The following is a 16,793-nucleotide window of genomic DNA, read 5'->3' as shown; positions in this document are numbered from 1 at the left end:
TTCTGAGGCCAGAGTGCTATATAGGATATCTGCCATTCTATGAGTCTGCTGTGTGTCCTGCTTCCCATGTAAGATCATTCTCTCCCTTTTTTATTCTATCAGTTAGTATTAGCAGACACTAGTCTTGTTTTTGTGATCCCTTTGATTCTTAGACCTATCAATGTGATCAATTGTGAACTGAAATTGATCACTTGGACTAGTGAGATGGCATTGGTACATGCCACCTTGATGGGATTGTATTGGAATCCCCTGGCAGGTTTCTAACTCCACCATTTGGGACAAGTCTGATTGAGCATGTCCCAAATTGTACATCTCCTCCCTCTCTTATTCCCACTCATATTTAACAGGGATCACTTTTCAGTTAAAATTTAAACACCTAAGAATAATTGTGTGTTAATTAAAGAGTTCAACCAATAGTACTGGAACAAAACAAAAATAATAATAAAATGGATAAAGTATTACATTGTACATCAACAGTCAGGACAAGAGCTGATCAAGTCACTGTTTCTCATAGTGTCCATTTCACTTCATCAGGTTTCCCCTTTGGTGCTCAGTTGTTGCCGATCAGGGAGAACATATGATATTTGTCCCTTAGGGACTGGCTTATTTCACTCAGCATGATGTTTTCCAGATTCCTCCATCCTAGGCTCTTGTCATGAGCTGCCAAGGCTTTGGAAGCCTCTTGAGTTAGCCAACTGTGATCTTATTTAGACAAGGCCATCGTCAAAGTGGAAGTTCTCTCCTCCCTTCTGAGAAAGGTACCTCCTCCTTTGATGGCCCATTCTTTCCACTGGGATCTCACTCACAGAGATCTTTCATTTAGGTAATTTTTTTTTTTTTGCCACAGAATTTGTATACACCAGGCAATGCCACGACTGAGAAAGAACTTCTAAGATTGATCCCATTCACAATAGCCACAAAACAATCAAATACCTTAGAATAAACTTAACCAAGGACATCAAAGATCTCTATGATGAGAATTACAAAATCTTAACGAAAAAAATAGAAAAGGATACCAAAAAATGGAAAAATCTTCCATGCTCATGGATTGGAAGAATCAATATAATCAAAATGTCCATTCTCCCAAAAGCAATTTATAAATTCAGTGTGATACCAATCAAAATACCAAAGACATTCTTCTCAGATCTGGAAAAAATGATGCTGAAATTCATATGAAACACAGGAGACCCTGAATAGCTAAAGCAATCTTGTACAACAAAAACAAAGCCAGAGGCATCACATTACCAGATTTCAGGACATACTACAGGGCAGTTGTAATCAAAACAGCATGGTACTGGTACAGAAGCAGATGGATAGACCAATGGAACAGAATAGAAACACCAGAAATCAACCCAAACATCTACAGCCAACTTATATTTGATCAAGGATCTAAAACCAATCCTGGAGCTAGGACAGTCTATTCAATAAATGGTGCTGGGAAAATTGGATTTCCACCTGCAGAATCATGAAGCAAGACCCCTACCTTTCACCTTATACAAAAATCCACTCAACGTGGATTAAAGACCTAAATCTACAACCCAACACCATAAAATTATTAGAGAACATTGGAGAAACCCCACAAAATATAGGTACCGGCAAAGACGTCTTGGAAAAGACCCCGGAAGCACAGGCAGTCAAAGCCAAAATTAACAATCGGGATTACATCAAATTGGCAGGTTTCTGTGCTGCAAAAGAAACAGTCAGGAAAGTGAAGAGACAACCGACAGAATGGGAAAAATATTTGCAAATTATGCAACAGATAAAGGGTTAATAACCAGAATCTACACAGAGATCAAGGAACTCCACAACAATAAAACAAACAACCCACTTAAGAGATAGGCCAAAGACCTCAGTAGACATTTTTCAAAAGAGGAAATCCAAATGGCCAACAGACACATGAAAAAATATTCAGGATCACTAGCCATCAGGGAAATGCAAATCAAAACCACAATGAGGTTTCACCTCACCCTGGTTAGAATGGCTTACATGCAGAAATCTATCAACAATAGATGCTGGTGAGGATGTGGGGAAAAAGGGACACTAATGCACTGTTGGTGGGGAATGCAAACTGGTAAAGCCACTATGGAAGTCAGTCTGGAGATTCCTCAGAAACCTGACTATAACCCTACCATACAACCTATCCATCACACTCCTTGGAATTTACCCAAAGGAAATTAAATTGGCAAATAAAAGACAAATAAAAGAGCTATCTGCACCTCAATGTTTATTGCAGTTCAATTCACAATGGCTAAGACCATGTCTATCCTAAATGTCTAACCTAAATATCTATCAACAGAAGACTGGATAAAGAAATTATGGGATATGTACTCTGCAGAATACTATACAGCAGTGGAAAAAAAAAAAAGAAATCCGTTCATTTGCTATAAAATGGAGGAATCTGGAAAACATCATGCTAAGTGAAATAAGCCAGTCCCAAAGGGACAAATATCATATGTTCTCCCTGATCGGTGACAACTAACTGAGCACCTAAAAGGAAACCTGATGAAGTGAGACGGACACTATGAGAAACAATGATTTGATCAGCTCTTGTCCTGATTGTCAAGGAAAAACTTAATACTTTATTCCTTTTAGTATTTTTTTGTTCTACTTAATACCACTGGTTGAACTCTTTAATTAAAACACAATTATTCTTAGGTGTTGAAATTTAACTGAAAATTGATTCCTGTTAAATGTAAGAGTGGGAATAAGAGAGGGAGGAGATGTACAGTTCAGTACATGCTCAGTTGAACTTACCCCTAATGGCAGAGTTAGAAACGTGCCAGGGGATTCCAATTCAATCCCATCAAGGTGGCATGCACCAATGTCATCTCACTAGTCCAAGTGATCAGGTTCAGTTCATAATTGATCATAATGATAGGATTAAGAGTCAAAGGGATCACATAAACAAGACTAGGGTCTGCTAATACTAACTAATAGAACTAAAAAGGAGAGAACAATCCAACATGGGAAGTAGGATACACAGTAGACTCACAGAATGGTAGATGTCCTAAAAAGCACTCTGGCCTCAGAATCAGCCCTTAAGGCGTTTGGATCCAGCTAAAAAAGCCCATGAGAGTATTTTAGGCATGGAAAGCCAAGACACTGTGGGAAAAAAAAAATGACCTAAATGAAAGATATCTGTGAGATAAAATAGGTGCATATAATCATATCTACACATTAAATTTCAAAAAAATATTTGTGAGGAAGAGAGAGAGAGAGAGACAGCCAGAGAGACATGGATTGTTGTTGCCTCTCATGGTCTGCATTAGCAGGAAGCTGGAGTCAAACCCAGACACTTTGATGTGGGAAGCAGATGTCTTACTAGGCACTTTAACTGTTACGCTAAATACATACCCCTACATAGTTACTCTTATGTCTTCAAAATGTTCATGATAAATACATATTATGAAAGAACAAGCACTGATTTAAATGTTGTTTGCACAAAAAATAAACATTTTAATTCCATTTTTTCATGAACCTTTTGAAGTTCTCTCTGCCTCTCCCACACACAAATACACACAAATGCACATTCAGTACTATACAGTAGCTTTCTCTAGTCTTTGGTTAGGAGGGCATTTGCTGTTATTGCCATCCCTGTGTTTTAGTATCCTTAAACTCTTTAAATTTTATAAGTTACAATCAAAAATCAACTTTTTTTTTAAATGCCTGGTTTGAGAGCCAGCTACTCCACTTTTTTTTTTTTTTATTTGAAAGAAAGAGTTAGAAACAGAGAGAGAAAGAGAAAGGTCTTCCTTTTTCCGTTGGTTCACCCCCCAAATGGCCACTACGGCTGGCATGCTGCGCCGTTCTGAATCCAGGAGCCAGGTGCTTCCTCCTGGTCTCCCACGTGGGTTCAGGGCCCAAGCACTTGGGCCATCCTCCACTGCCTTCCTGGGCCACAGCAGAGAGCTGGGCTGGAAGAGGAGCAAGCAGGACTAGAACCTGGCGTCCATATGGGATGCTGGCACTGTGGGCAGAGGACTAACCAAGTAAGCCACAGCAGCTCCCACATGACTATTTCTCACTGTATAGTCCTCAACCTGACTGTTCCCTTCCCTCTTCCTAAGATGGGAAACTAAATGACTAGGTTGCTCCCAGTTATTGCTTGTCTGCTCCCTGTGCAGACCTTCTTTCCTCTACTTAATTCTCACTTTACTATGTTTTATAACAACTTCTGGCCAAGAAAAAAATAACCTTGAAATAAACATTGCTGTCACAACGTGTAATAAAACCGTAAATGAGTCCCAAATGTCTCATGTGAGGTCTGCTCACATCACTAAATTAATAGCTTCGACAAGAACTTATACCATTTAGTTAAAAACTAAAAACCATCAGCTATAATAACTCCTGTTGTTCACTTTATCTCCAACACTCACATCCTTTAACAACAAAAATGGTGACACCCAGAAAGACACCATTAAATTTAATTGGATTTAATTGGATTAACTCATGTTAGGAAAGTTTATTGATCTTCCAGTATGTGTCACTATTTGTTCTAGATGCTGGTAGTTTATCAATAAATAAAGCAACTCAAACACAGTGCCCTCATGGAGTTTATATTCTGATGGGAGGAAGAGTAGGCAATAAACATAAGCAAGCAGTACACTAGAAAATCCTGAGAAGAAACTGAGATGAGAAAAAGATCCAAGATAGGGGGAGAGCACAGCCATGTGAGCAAGTTTTAAATAAGCTGAGGGAGTGAGACAGGATCCAGACAAGAGGAATGGCAGGGAAAAAGCATAGAGTTATTGAAGATCACTGTTTCCACAGCACAGAGAAAAGAAGTCTGATATGCAATGAGAACAGACTATGTGTCCCACAGGGTCCAACCTGAGGAGAGGCTTTTCTCTGACAGTAATAGAGTGGAAGAAAAATATGATATACATTTAATTTTTAATTTTCTTTCTGGCTGTTGGGTACAATTTGGCTGATGGGTAGTACTTAGAAGACTACTGCAAAAATCAAGACAAGAGATGAAGATCTGGAAAATTATGGTAGCAGTGGAGACACAGAAAAGTGGCCATATTTCTATTTGAAGGTACTTCTAAGAGGTTCTGCTGGTGGACTGAATATGGGAGGTGAGAGAAAAGTTCAGGATGATAAGTTTTTGGCTTGAACAACTGGAAAATAAATGCTATCCATCAAGATGAGGACTTAAATACACTGGGAGAGAAAGAACAGGGGTTGGGTTTTAGACATGATGATGTTGAGATGTATATTGGTCAAAAAAAAAAAAGTGAGATGTATATTAGACATGTAAGTAAAAATGTTAAGTAAGCAGATGGATATAGGAGATTTGTCTAACCTGAAAACATGAGTTTTTCAATGATCAGCAGATAAATTTTTGCTTTAAAACTGGGACATTGGATAAGGTAGCAAATGCTGTGGTATTTCAGACATTGGAAACAATTTTTATATCATACAATAATGGTATTTGGAGATGGGACTACTGGGAGATAATTAAGGTTGAATGAGTTCATGAGGCTGGGGGTCACCATGACAGTATTTGTGGGTTTACAAGAGGAAGAGAGATCCCAGCTAGCATGCTTGTCTCATTACGTGATACTTTCAACCATGTTATAAAGCAGCAAGCAGGCCCCCACCAGATGCTGGTGCTATGATCTTGGACATACCAGTCTCTAAAACTATGAGCTATATAAACCCTTATTCTTTATAAATTATTCTGTCTCAGATACCTCTTAATAGCAATAAAAACAGATTACAGCAAAGGGCTACGTATAAGGCCCAAGAACTAAAGTCTGTGGCACTCCAATGAGGATGTTGTGTTATGCCCAGATTGTTGGATCCCCAGAAAGTCACCAGAGACTCGATCTCGTCAAAATGCAAAAGCAAGGTTTACTCAGGAACTACAAGCCACGACACAGACCTCATCCAAACCAACTGACCCAACGGAGGCAGGAGGAAGGCCCCAGGCCTCACTCGGGGAGCGCTTTTAAAGGGTAAATACTTTTAAAGGGAAAATACTCAGGGTTACATCAGCGGGAGCTTACAGTATGGGGCCACTTGTGATTGGTCAGGGCTACTCATGGTTGGCCTGGCTTTTCCTGGTTGGCTTGAGTCTAGGAGATTTCCTTATTTGGTCGTAAGCTATGAGCTGCCCTTTTGTAAGTTTCAGTTTCCCCAAAATGTTTGCTTTTACGGGAACTCGGACCTGCTCCAGAAAATGGAGGCTGCTTTTAAAACGGAGGCACTTTGGCTCTTCATGTTGAACTAAAAAGCAAAAGAAAGTTATGATGTCAGAAAGAACAGGGAGAGGAACCAACAAAGGAGATGAAGAAGGCAGCCAGCAGGGTAGGAAAAAAGCCAAGCGAATGTGGTGTTCTGAATAAAAATGAAAACCATGTTTCAAGGAAGAAGATACTTCAAGGGATGCCAATGAATCAAGTAAAATGAAGACTGAGATTTTGCCACTGCACCTGGAGTGTAATAGGAATTACTGACAAGAGTTTTGAAGAAATGGTGGTGGGGAAATCCTGGCTGAAGTGGGTTTAAGAGATAATGAGGGGGCAGCGCTGTGGTGTGGCAGGTAAAGCCACTGCCTGCAGTGCTGGCATCCCACATGGGCGCCAGTTCGAGTCCCGGCTGCTCTACTTCTGATCCAGCTCTCTGCTAAGGCCTGGGAAAGCAGTAGAAGATGGCCCATGTGCTAGGGCCCGTGCACCCACATGGGAAACCCAGAAGAAGTTCCTGGCTCCTGGCTTCGGATCGGCACAGTTCTGGCAGTTGCGGCCAATTGGGGAGTGAACCAGCAGATGGAAGACCTCTCTCTCTCTCTCTCTCTCTCTCTCTCTTTCTCTCTCTCTCTCTGCCTCTCCTTCTTTCTGTGTAACTTTGACTTTCAAATAAACAAATAAATAAATCTTTAAAAGAGAGAGATAACGGGAAAGAAGAATTAAAGATAGGTAAGAGAAATGCACAGTACTGTACAGAGTACAGAAATGGAGTGATATCTGAGGGGAAACAGCCAAGAGTGTTTTTGTTTGTTTCAAGATAAACATAGTTGTATATTGAAGAGGAAGATTTAGTAGAGGAATACATTTACCTTAAGGGGAGAAAGAAGGGTTGAAGCAATGTCTTCAACATGCCAGAAGGTGTTTCAACAGACATACATGGTTTGTTGGTCTTGAGGGAAACAGGGATGGTTGTGCTACAGTATCAGCAAAGAAGGCTGATTACCTGGGTGCACACGCTGATGGATAGGTGGATATAATTGTGCAAATTCAGTGAAATAGGAATTAAAGTCATCAAATGACAGAAATGAAGGTTCTGTGACTCTGGACCTCTAAAGTTATATGTAACATATTCAATTTCACCACATTTCTAACATCACAATTTCAGTTCATCATTCACAGGTTGAGGCCAGTGCCCCACACAAATAGTGTTACTGGTTCCAATCTAATAATTGAGTTCTTTTCAGATAATTATAAAATTTTTCATTGAAATCTCACTGGAAAGGGCATTAGGTCATCTAATTATATCAACTAAATGTTCAAGAGTTAAGGTTGTTAATTTTATTGAAAAAAGTACTTTTCATATTTACCTACTTAATCTTGTGTTTACATCATAACTTCCCTTGATTGTTTATTTTACCGTACAGGTTCTGAAAACACAACCAACTTTCTGGAGACGTTTTCTATTCTGTAAGGACATCTGCCCAGTTATCAAATCACCAAAACTGAACTCAGTATTACTGCACTATGAAGTTTAATTGTAACAAGCAAACCAAAATATTTAAAAGTACAATTCACATAAAGTTTTTTGTACCACTCAATCTTAAACTACTATATGATAGAGATTTCAAAAGAGAGCAAAAATGAAAGAAAAAGAAAAGTATGGGGTCTTAAGGGAAATCTCAACTTCTTCCCCCAAATATTAAATATGCCAAGGGCTCCTAGTCATGTCTACTGGCAAGGGATTCAAACATAGCTTATCCTGACTTCTATCCTAGATTTTTCCTAGGGAATTTTTAACTATGTCGTAAATGAGTATATAAGGTCCTGCTCCAGGATTATCCAGAACCCTCACTATAAGGAATCTGGTTTCTTATAGCCCATGAAGAAAGCAGCAGAAACATCTTGAATAATCAATGCTAGGAGCTGGGAAAGTAGTTTTTTAAAAAAACTTTTTATTTCTAGAATTACGCCTTCAAGGCACTAAAAGTTGTGCTGGAACAGACATCTGTATCTGCAAATCTACTGACAACTATTAGGCATTAGAAAAATCTAGTCATGAAAAATTTGACCTTTTAGGAAAAGAAAGTTGCAGTGAATAGTCTTTTAAAACTTCGTGGTTACTGGGCCACATATTAATAAAACAAAAGGGAGTAAGTGCCTTCATAAATAAGTTTTGTAGTGTACAGAAGGAGGAATCTAAAAAATAAAGGCCAATATACTTAAAATGCATGAGGCCATTATATATCTTCATACAGCCATCAAGAAAAAGTGAAATATGTTGCCTGGCTGACAAAGACTCAAAGAGAACTTAAAAATCAAATCCCTAAGGGTGTGTTACACATCTTACATTTTCTACTGATGTCTTCTCTATTCTCCACAATTAAAAACAGCATATAAAATGACATAAAAATCCTGAAAGTTATGAAATTAAAAGCTTTACAAATGTTGGAAAAAGATGTTTATGGCCTGATGAATGTAAATATTAAAATAGATATTGATCAAGAGACCCAATGGGGAAATGATCACAGACAAATGCTGACATATGAAAAAATACTGACCTGAAACAATGAAATGACTTCCGTGCAGCAGAAACTCTTCCAACTATAGATGCTGTGTGACCCTAGCTTAATAATAAATGTTAATAGCTGATAAGGCATTGGTGAATTAAAATGAAATGTTAGTATAACCTCTTCCTTGCTCACATATATATTTTCCAATTCTCTCTAGTACTGGTGTTTCCTTACCTGGGCAACAGAAAAATCTGGAGGCTTTCTAACTGCCAAACTTAGTACAGTGTTTTCTAAACCACTGTCATAGTACTTACTACATTGAATTATTATTTGTAGGTGCCTTGTATTTCTCCCTTGTCTGTAAGGTCTTTGGGGACAGTAAGTCATGTTTAGCTAATATCCCAGAGGGCTTTACACAATACCTGATGTTCAGTAAACATTTGTGGGATTAAACAGATACCTCTTCCCTTCCCTCTTGAGTATGGTTTTGAAGTATAGGCTCACTGTCTCCCCACCCACTATTCCCATCTTGATTTACCTTTCCCAGGATTTCTTGGCAAAAACATCTACTCTGCCATCTGCTTCAATTTGCTTGAAAATTTAACACCCCAGTCTTTTGTTTTCTAATTATCTGCAATGGAATGAGATTGAAATATATAAAAGTCCAAATTCTCAAGGCTACCAAAAGTTATATGGAAGTAAAATTCACTGGAGTTTCTCATAAAATTATAAGAACTTTGTGGGAAGGTTTAAAAGAGGAATGAAGGAGGCGGGGGAAGATGGAAAAGAAGAAGAAAGGGATGACGCATACATAACAACCAGACCTGGAATGTCCAGCTCTATTTGACATGTTTACTTAGCATTTAAATGGGTGCTTTAAAAACATCTGCTCCAATATTTCATTTTGGTTTGGAGGGAAATGATAAAGATTTTTTTGTTCAGTTGTCCCTCATGCAGATGTTCTACCCAGCGCTATTGATTGCTATTACAATATTTTTTCACAATAATTAGTTCTAGATAATACACTTGGGACAAATAAAATGGCCAACTTATGGTTGGTCATTACAAGCAACTGCATATATTTTTCACTATATTTTTAAAAATTCCATCATAAAAGCACCAGTAATAGTAATGTTCCTCTTCTGTTGAGAGCTATTGTACACAAACTGAGCAAGCCTTTTCCAATAAACCTAAGATTTACAAGACTTTTGCTTGTCCTACAGTAGAATCCAGGGTTATCACCTCTTTCTACAAGCTTCTGCTGTCCAAATTCAAAACTTAATTTCCTCAACCCTGTTATCTTTACTGTAACTATACACAATTTCCCATTAGATACTTGACTTTCTCTTGTTGACCCTTATAATCCTGTTACTGTATTATTTGAACATTTCATCCATGTATTTTTTCCTTCTAAAATAGAGATGAAAATCTCCTTTGCTGCAATTTTAAGTATGATTGAGAAGGGTTCACCTTCCCATTTTCAAGTGGCTTAATAATATGAAATCTTCAAAACAACATATATTTTCAGAGACAGCACATGATTTATTGTGCTGATGACCATTTATCCTGCTTATCCATGGGTGAACACAGAAGATGAACTTTTCAGAGAATAAGACTTTTCCATAATAAATGTGTCAACTCTGTTGCAGTTATATATTTTCCCCACAGAGAGGAATAAAACACCTTATTGACTTTCATATTCTTTCCTCCTTTTTCCCCAAATGTTTCCCCCACATATAAAAGCTATTTTTAACCAGAGGTCACTTATCTCCCAATCTAAGCAATCAAAGAACCTAATTTTAAAATGGTCTCAACGCACCGAAATAGAGGTCTTTAGGACCATGTGTTAAAATGAATTCTACAATTTTGTAAGAGCAGAAGTTTAAGCACTTATCCAGACTAAATACCTTGTACCTTATTTGAGGGCACTGAATGATTATAAATCCTTCATAAAGGAATACGGTGCTCCTTAGATAAGTGCATCTGATGAGAAAGCCCTGATCCAGGAGTAAAGGAATGATTACCAGAATGTTTATGTTGCTAGGCAGTAAGCTAAGAGTTTTATGTGTCCTTTAATTTAATCCTAACCAGACAAACTGGGATGTGAGGGTAAGCATCTCCAGATGAGGAAGAACAAAGGAGCGGTAATTCTAAGTCAAGATGGTCCTTGTTCTTTTCTTGATAGCATATGGAATATTTTAGTGTTGGATAAAAAGCTACAATAGCCATGGAAAATCACCTCTCCTAGTTTCTTCTGCTGTTGAAATGTTAATCTGTTCTGTTTTGCCTTGTTTCAGGATTCCATATAATGTCAGATGCTGCTGCTAGTGATCCTGAATCATTAAGAAGAAACCATTATCTGTGTGCATTTAAGAAGATAAGGAGATATTTCATGCATGTTCTATAAAATATTTAGAAAACCCTTTTGGACACTTAAGGGAATGGCCTTCATTTAGCAGGAAAATGAATCTCCATGGATTAGCTCATTCCTTCAAATAATGGCAGTAAAATGAGCTATGATTTTTTTTCCACTTCAAAGGAGAAGGTATATAATGCTATAATGACTTCATTATTTTTATGAAAATAAGAATTTTCATATAACATGCACAACAAAACAGATAAATACTCATAATGAGAGATTCCAAACAATTTATTTTTGAATCCTTAATCATTTTGTACCATTCAAGACTTTGTTCTTCTCTAGCCATTCAACATTTATTAAATGCCTACACTGTTCACTGACACTGTGCAGTATATATGAAGATGAATAAGAGTAGCTAGCATATTAACTACATGTATCAAATCATAAAGACTGATGAAAATAACAAGAGGAGCATGTTTCAAGTGAAATGAATGCTTATAAATAAACTGTTTCATATCCTGTTTTGTGAAAGTAGATTGAAAACACATGCAGATTATGTACTGATTTCACAAAAATATTGTATCCACCCACCAATTAAAATCGGAGGACTAACTCTTCAAAGCTCATTAACCAGACATGTTCATTTACATTCCAGTGTTGTTTCTTAGCATTAGTTTCCACAAGCTCCAGCAGAGTTTTTATGCAATGTGCTTACACAGTTGCATAATTTTATGCTGACAAGACAATGGATCAAAACTCAGAGAAATAATAGAGTGCATACATGACTAACAGATGCTGAGATCTTTAGGTACAGGCTTTCTTCTTCAAGATGAGGACCAGTTGTCACAAGGACACATGCATTACAGTATGTTCTCTGTGAATTTTAAACTGGAAGAGGAATGCTATCTGACAAACAATAACTGGTTTGGTATAATAATAGACACTTAGGTAGGGTTTTCTTGTTTGTTATTTTTAGTATAATAATTATCTGAAGTTTACTTTATTTGTAATACTGAATTTTTTGACTTTACATAATTTTCTTCATTTTTATTGCACTGTAGAGAACATAGTATGCAGTTACTAAATAATTTCTAAATGCTGCTTTGCGACAACTAACCATTTCAAGCCAGCAGTAAAATCATCTAGTTTCAACTCTGACACAAAAGCCTAGGAAGACTCGCTTATCTGTTATAGTAATCATCTTGCCATAGGTTTGTAACAACCTACAATGTTTTAATGAAGTTTACTATGAATCAACACCCCCCAAACATTCAAAATATTTTGCATATCTATAAAACTTATCATTATTTTTTTAGCTCCAAGTTCCAGAACATGTATCCATGGCAAAATATTTAGAAGTTTGCCATGATCCACAAAGAGAAAATTAACTCCATGCTTATTTTCAAATCCACTGTCCACAGGACAGGATTTTTTAATACTAATCACAAAGACCTATTTCAATTTTTTTATATCTCCTTGTATCCATATAATAGCTTTAAATGCAGGGGTTTTTAATTTGTAGAGTACAGCTTATTAGATACCATTGCCAGGTGATGTTAATTACCAACCAAACATTAACAAAGCATTTCTATTATATTATCAGGCTAATTTCTTTTGTGCAATCAGAACACAGGAACAGACATTGATAGAAGAGAATGGATACGAGAATAGACTACATTAAACAAAACAAAAATTGTTATAGACATAGCCAAAAACACAAGGCCATACTTCTCTGGTTAATAAATACCAGTGCTACAACATTATGGCATTGCTACCATTGTGTTGGCTGAATCATTTATTACTAAGAGGAGCCATAGGCTAGTTAGGAGTATAGTCTTTGGAAGCCAAAAATAAAGAGATCAAATCCTAGCTCACCACTTCTGATCCAGCACCCTGCTTATGCACCAAAAGGCAGCTGAAGATCCCCCGACTCGCCACCCATGTGGGGAGACCATCTGGGATCCTGGCTTAAGGCTGGCCCAGCATTGGCCATTTCAGCCTCTTGGGGTTGAAGCAATGGACAGAAAATCTCTGTCATTCCCTTTCTCTGTGTTCTGTCTTTCAAATAAATAAAATAAATCTTTGTAAAACATCAAAATTAACAAAAACTTAGCTTAACCCCTTGCTATTCATGTGACCTTGGGCTACTGGCTTAAATTCATTCTGAGCCTCACATTCTTCGTGTATATAACTGCATTAATGTTTTATCATTCGGTTATTCTCACATTAAAAGTAAAAGCACTTTATGCTTTGTCACCAGAAATAATTACAACAAACCTTTAACAAATCTGTTATTACTCCCTTTATTTAAAAAATTATTTATTTGAAAAAAGAGTAAGAGAGAGAGGGAGAGACAGAAAGAGGTCTTCCATCCACTTCTTCACTCCCCAAATGGCCCCAACAGCAGGGGCGGGGCCAGGCCGAAGCCAGGAACCAGGAGCTTCTTTCTGGTTTTCCAGGTGGGTGCAGGGACCCAACCACTTAGGCCATCTTCCACTGCTTTCTCAGGCCATTAGCAGGGAGCTACATCAAAAGTGGAGCAGCTAGGACTCAAACTGGTGCCCATATAGAAATTCGGCATTATAGATGGGGGCTTTACCCACTATGCCAGAGCCCGCCCAATCACAACAAACTTAAAAGGGAGTGTTCATGCTATTTTATCTAAACACCAATGAGATGAAAGTTAGTTAAAACATTAGGTTGGATTTTTATAGCAAGTTCCTTGCCTTTTTCATCCTTATATCCCTGGTGAGACAGGTTAGAAATAGGATTCACAAAATCAATGCTCTCCCAACTGGACATGTCTCTGTCTCCCACCACAGCATACTCTACCCAGCTTGGCTCCAAATCAATCAGAAGCAAGGACTGTCCACCCCCTAATGGCAAAAGATCCCTTACTGCCCCATTAGCAACTTCCCTCACTGGTGTGAATGCACAGAATAGTCCAGGCTCACTAATATATGATCTTCCTGGGGAGGTGGTAGTGAGCAACAGCACCACTTAAAGAAGCAACTATGCCTGTGCACACCACCAAGCCAGGTGCAAACTGAAGTGCCCTGTGCATAGGGGACAAGTCAGAGACTGAGAGGGTGTGGTACACTCCCCAGCCAGATACAAATCCCTGATCAGCTGGGGTGGGGGCTGAAGCTGGATGGCGGAACCTCTTCTCAGTTGGCCTCTTGCTAATTTCTGCTTGCAAGTGAGCCAAAGAACTCTGTCTCACTAGGAGCTAACGTAAAACCTAACACAAAAGACATTACTGTTGAATGATAAAAAATATGATATCCATAGCATATTTGTATCATATCTGTAACTAAGCCCTATCACCTTCACTTCTGAAGTCCTGATGCTTTTCCCTTTTCTCCCCTACCAGCACGAGGGTCCAAGCTGCTCAAGTGGACAATCCCAGTCATCTCCTTTCGAAGGTAACGGTCTCTTTTCTGGCTTCCTTTATCCTTGTCAAGGAAGAGTGATCTTTCCAGGGCATATAAAAATCTTTTCATGCATCCAAATCCCTGATACCTAGTATAAATACAAAGTCCTTAATTTGATCTACAGATTTACAGTCTGCCTCCTACCCACCAATTCAGTCCTTACTCTTTACTCTAAACCGCATTCCTTCCCTTATTCTTTTTCTAGCTACAATGGTTTTCTTTCAGTTCCTGAATAGGCTTGAAACCCTCTTCATTTGCCATCCCTCAGCCTGCAGTGTCCTGCGGCCAAACTCGATCCAGGTGCTATACATCTCCTACTTAGCTTGGATGCTTCCGCAGGGAAGCCTTCCCTGACCTTCCTATGAGTCCTTAAGGAACCATATACCTCTCTTCAGAACACTTACCTATTTATATTTCTTTCTGCTACTATTTAACGAATAGCAGTTTATGTTCTCAACTATAGTCTCCATAAGGGCATTTACTCCACAGGTGCCTTGAGTGGTCAAAATGTGGTTGAATAAGTGCTTTTCAAAATTATTAGTATTCCTAAAAAACCATCTAAAATCCCTCTTGGTGGTACCTCGAAACAGTTATAATAAATGCTGTAATAAACAATAATTAGAGAGTACTTACTGACATATCAAGTAATAGTAAATAAAATAAAAGGGCAATTGGAAGGAGATGAGAAACATTCTCCTTCCAAGTTGGAAATGTAGTTTCCCAGACTTAGATGGTCATTTCTTTCAAGTTGTAAGCATCTGCTAATCTTATAGCAGGCAACTTTTTCTTCCAAAGACTACGAGGAAGCTTTGCAAGAGAACTTGAAATACACACAATACTGGCTGGCGCCACGGCTCAATAGGCTAATCCTCCACCTAGCGGCACCAGCACACCGGGTTCTAGTCCCGGTCGGGGCGCCGGATTTTTTCCCGGTTGCCCCTCTTCCAAGCCAGCTCTCTGCTGTGGCCCTGGAAGGCAGTGGAGGATGGCCCAAGTGCTTGAGCCCTGCACCCGCATGGGAGACCAGGAGAAGCACCTGGCTCCTGCCTTCGGATCAGCGTGGTGTGCCAGCCGTGGCGGCCATTGGAGGTTGAACCATCGGCAAAGGAAGACCTTTCTCTCTCACTGTCCACTCTGCCTGTCAAAAAAAAAAAAAAAAAAAAAAAAAAGAAATACACACAATACTGTGTGCGTCCTTGAAATATAATCATCCACACATCTAAAGGGCTTTTAAAGCATGATGGCTTATCAGAATATCTTTAACCCCGGCCTAAGTTCTTACCAAATAGTTCACTATCTGCAATGAAAGGCTAAATGGCAAGAAGCTGTGACACAATTTACAAAGAAATAAATTCACTGCCCCTTCACTAGATAGCATTATCAAATGGAAAGTCAGTGCTGCATTTTCTACATGCAATTTTAGAATTATATAGTAGTTGTCAGATACTTAGCAACGGCAGAATATTAGGCAAGCAAGAAGCCAGAATTTTATACTAAAAGCTTATCTTGAAAGCGTGAAGAAAAATATAATCAAAGGTTGCAGAGAGATTTTATAACATTAACAGTGGAAAATAAATCTGTGGACAGAGGTAAGTCATTTTTTGCTGGGTTATAAAGGAAGGTGATACAGAAGAAAAAAACCTTCAGTTGATTGGATCCGGCACCAGCCCACACAAGCTAACGGGAACCGTCTTCTCCCCCAGGGCAGAGTGAGAATGAACCTGGAGAGACCACGGGTTTCCCATGGAACCCGGACCAGGGCAGACACGGCAATCCGACCCTGGAACCAATGCGGTCTTTACTGCACTTCTCCCTGCCGGCCACACGGCCAGTTATAGGTGGAGCTCACCTGGGAAGAGACCACAGCTGCGGAGGCTGCGAGGGGCAACGCCGCACCCTGCAGGCTGGGCAGAGCGGTACCCCGTACCTCGGTCACCGCCTGGCCCGGGAGCACCCGCGTCCGAATTTTCTCTCCATTCAGAGTACAGCCTGGTCCTTCCACCATCGCCGAGCCAGCACTGTGGCCCACCTAGCTGCGGGCCCGCTGAGGAGACTGCAGGGTAAGTTAACCTCCGCGCGGGCACAGACGGCAGAGAGAAAGTTCAAATCTCCCGCGCGCCCAGCCCCGCCCAGGGCTTAAGTCCTCCCGCCCGGCGCGGGCCGCGCCCCTCCGCGCATGCGCTGCGGCTCCCCTCCGCGTCTTCCTGGGACGGTAGACGAGAACGCAAAGGCGGCGTAGGATATGGGACTTGAGAAGCTCCAAATGTACTGCCTTTGTTGTGAGGTTTTTCTC

The 16,793-nt window shown here is 39.4% G+C and overlaps 2 protein-coding genes across 6 annotated transcripts in view; one reads left to right on the top strand and one right to left on the bottom strand.

Moving 5' to 3' along the window:
• NEIL3 (nei like DNA glycosylase 3) overlaps window positions 1–16,640 on the bottom strand; it is a 59,977-nt gene extending 43,337 nt beyond the window's left edge. The window contains exon 1 of one of the 3 annotated variants that reach the window (XM_051832546.2): window positions 16,350–16,640. In XM_051832546.2, the coding sequence (XP_051688506.2) occupies window positions 16,350–16,505 (156 nt within the window). In that variant the 5' untranslated portion in view covers window positions 16,506–16,640. Of the gene's footprint in view, window positions 1–10,618; window positions 10,742–16,349 lie in introns of those variants that run through there. The other 2 variants (XM_008250076.4, XM_070068308.1) reach the window with 2 other exon arrangements.
• Window positions 1–16,793, top strand: part of LOC100352479 (casein kinase I) — a 182,903-nt gene that overhangs the window by 58,643 nt on the left and 107,467 nt on the right. For 2 of the 3 annotated variants that reach the window (XR_011386287.1, XR_011386288.1), the window contains exons 4-5: window positions 11,002–11,249; window positions 14,440–14,491. The gene's annotated coding sequence lies outside the window, so the exon portion shown is untranslated. Of the gene's footprint in view, window positions 1–11,001; window positions 11,250–14,439; window positions 14,492–16,203; window positions 16,356–16,793 lie in introns of those variants that run through there. The other variant, XR_007914087.2, reaches the window with a different exon arrangement.

This window comes from Oryctolagus cuniculus, chromosome 2 (genome assembly GCF_964237555.1).
Source record: "Oryctolagus cuniculus chromosome 2, mOryCun1.1, whole genome shotgun sequence".
Taxonomy (NCBI): Eukaryota; Metazoa; Chordata; class Mammalia; order Lagomorpha; family Leporidae; genus Oryctolagus; species Oryctolagus cuniculus.
The sequence above is the reverse complement of the archived record's forward strand: the minus strand, read 5'-3'. Positions and strand labels throughout refer to the sequence as shown.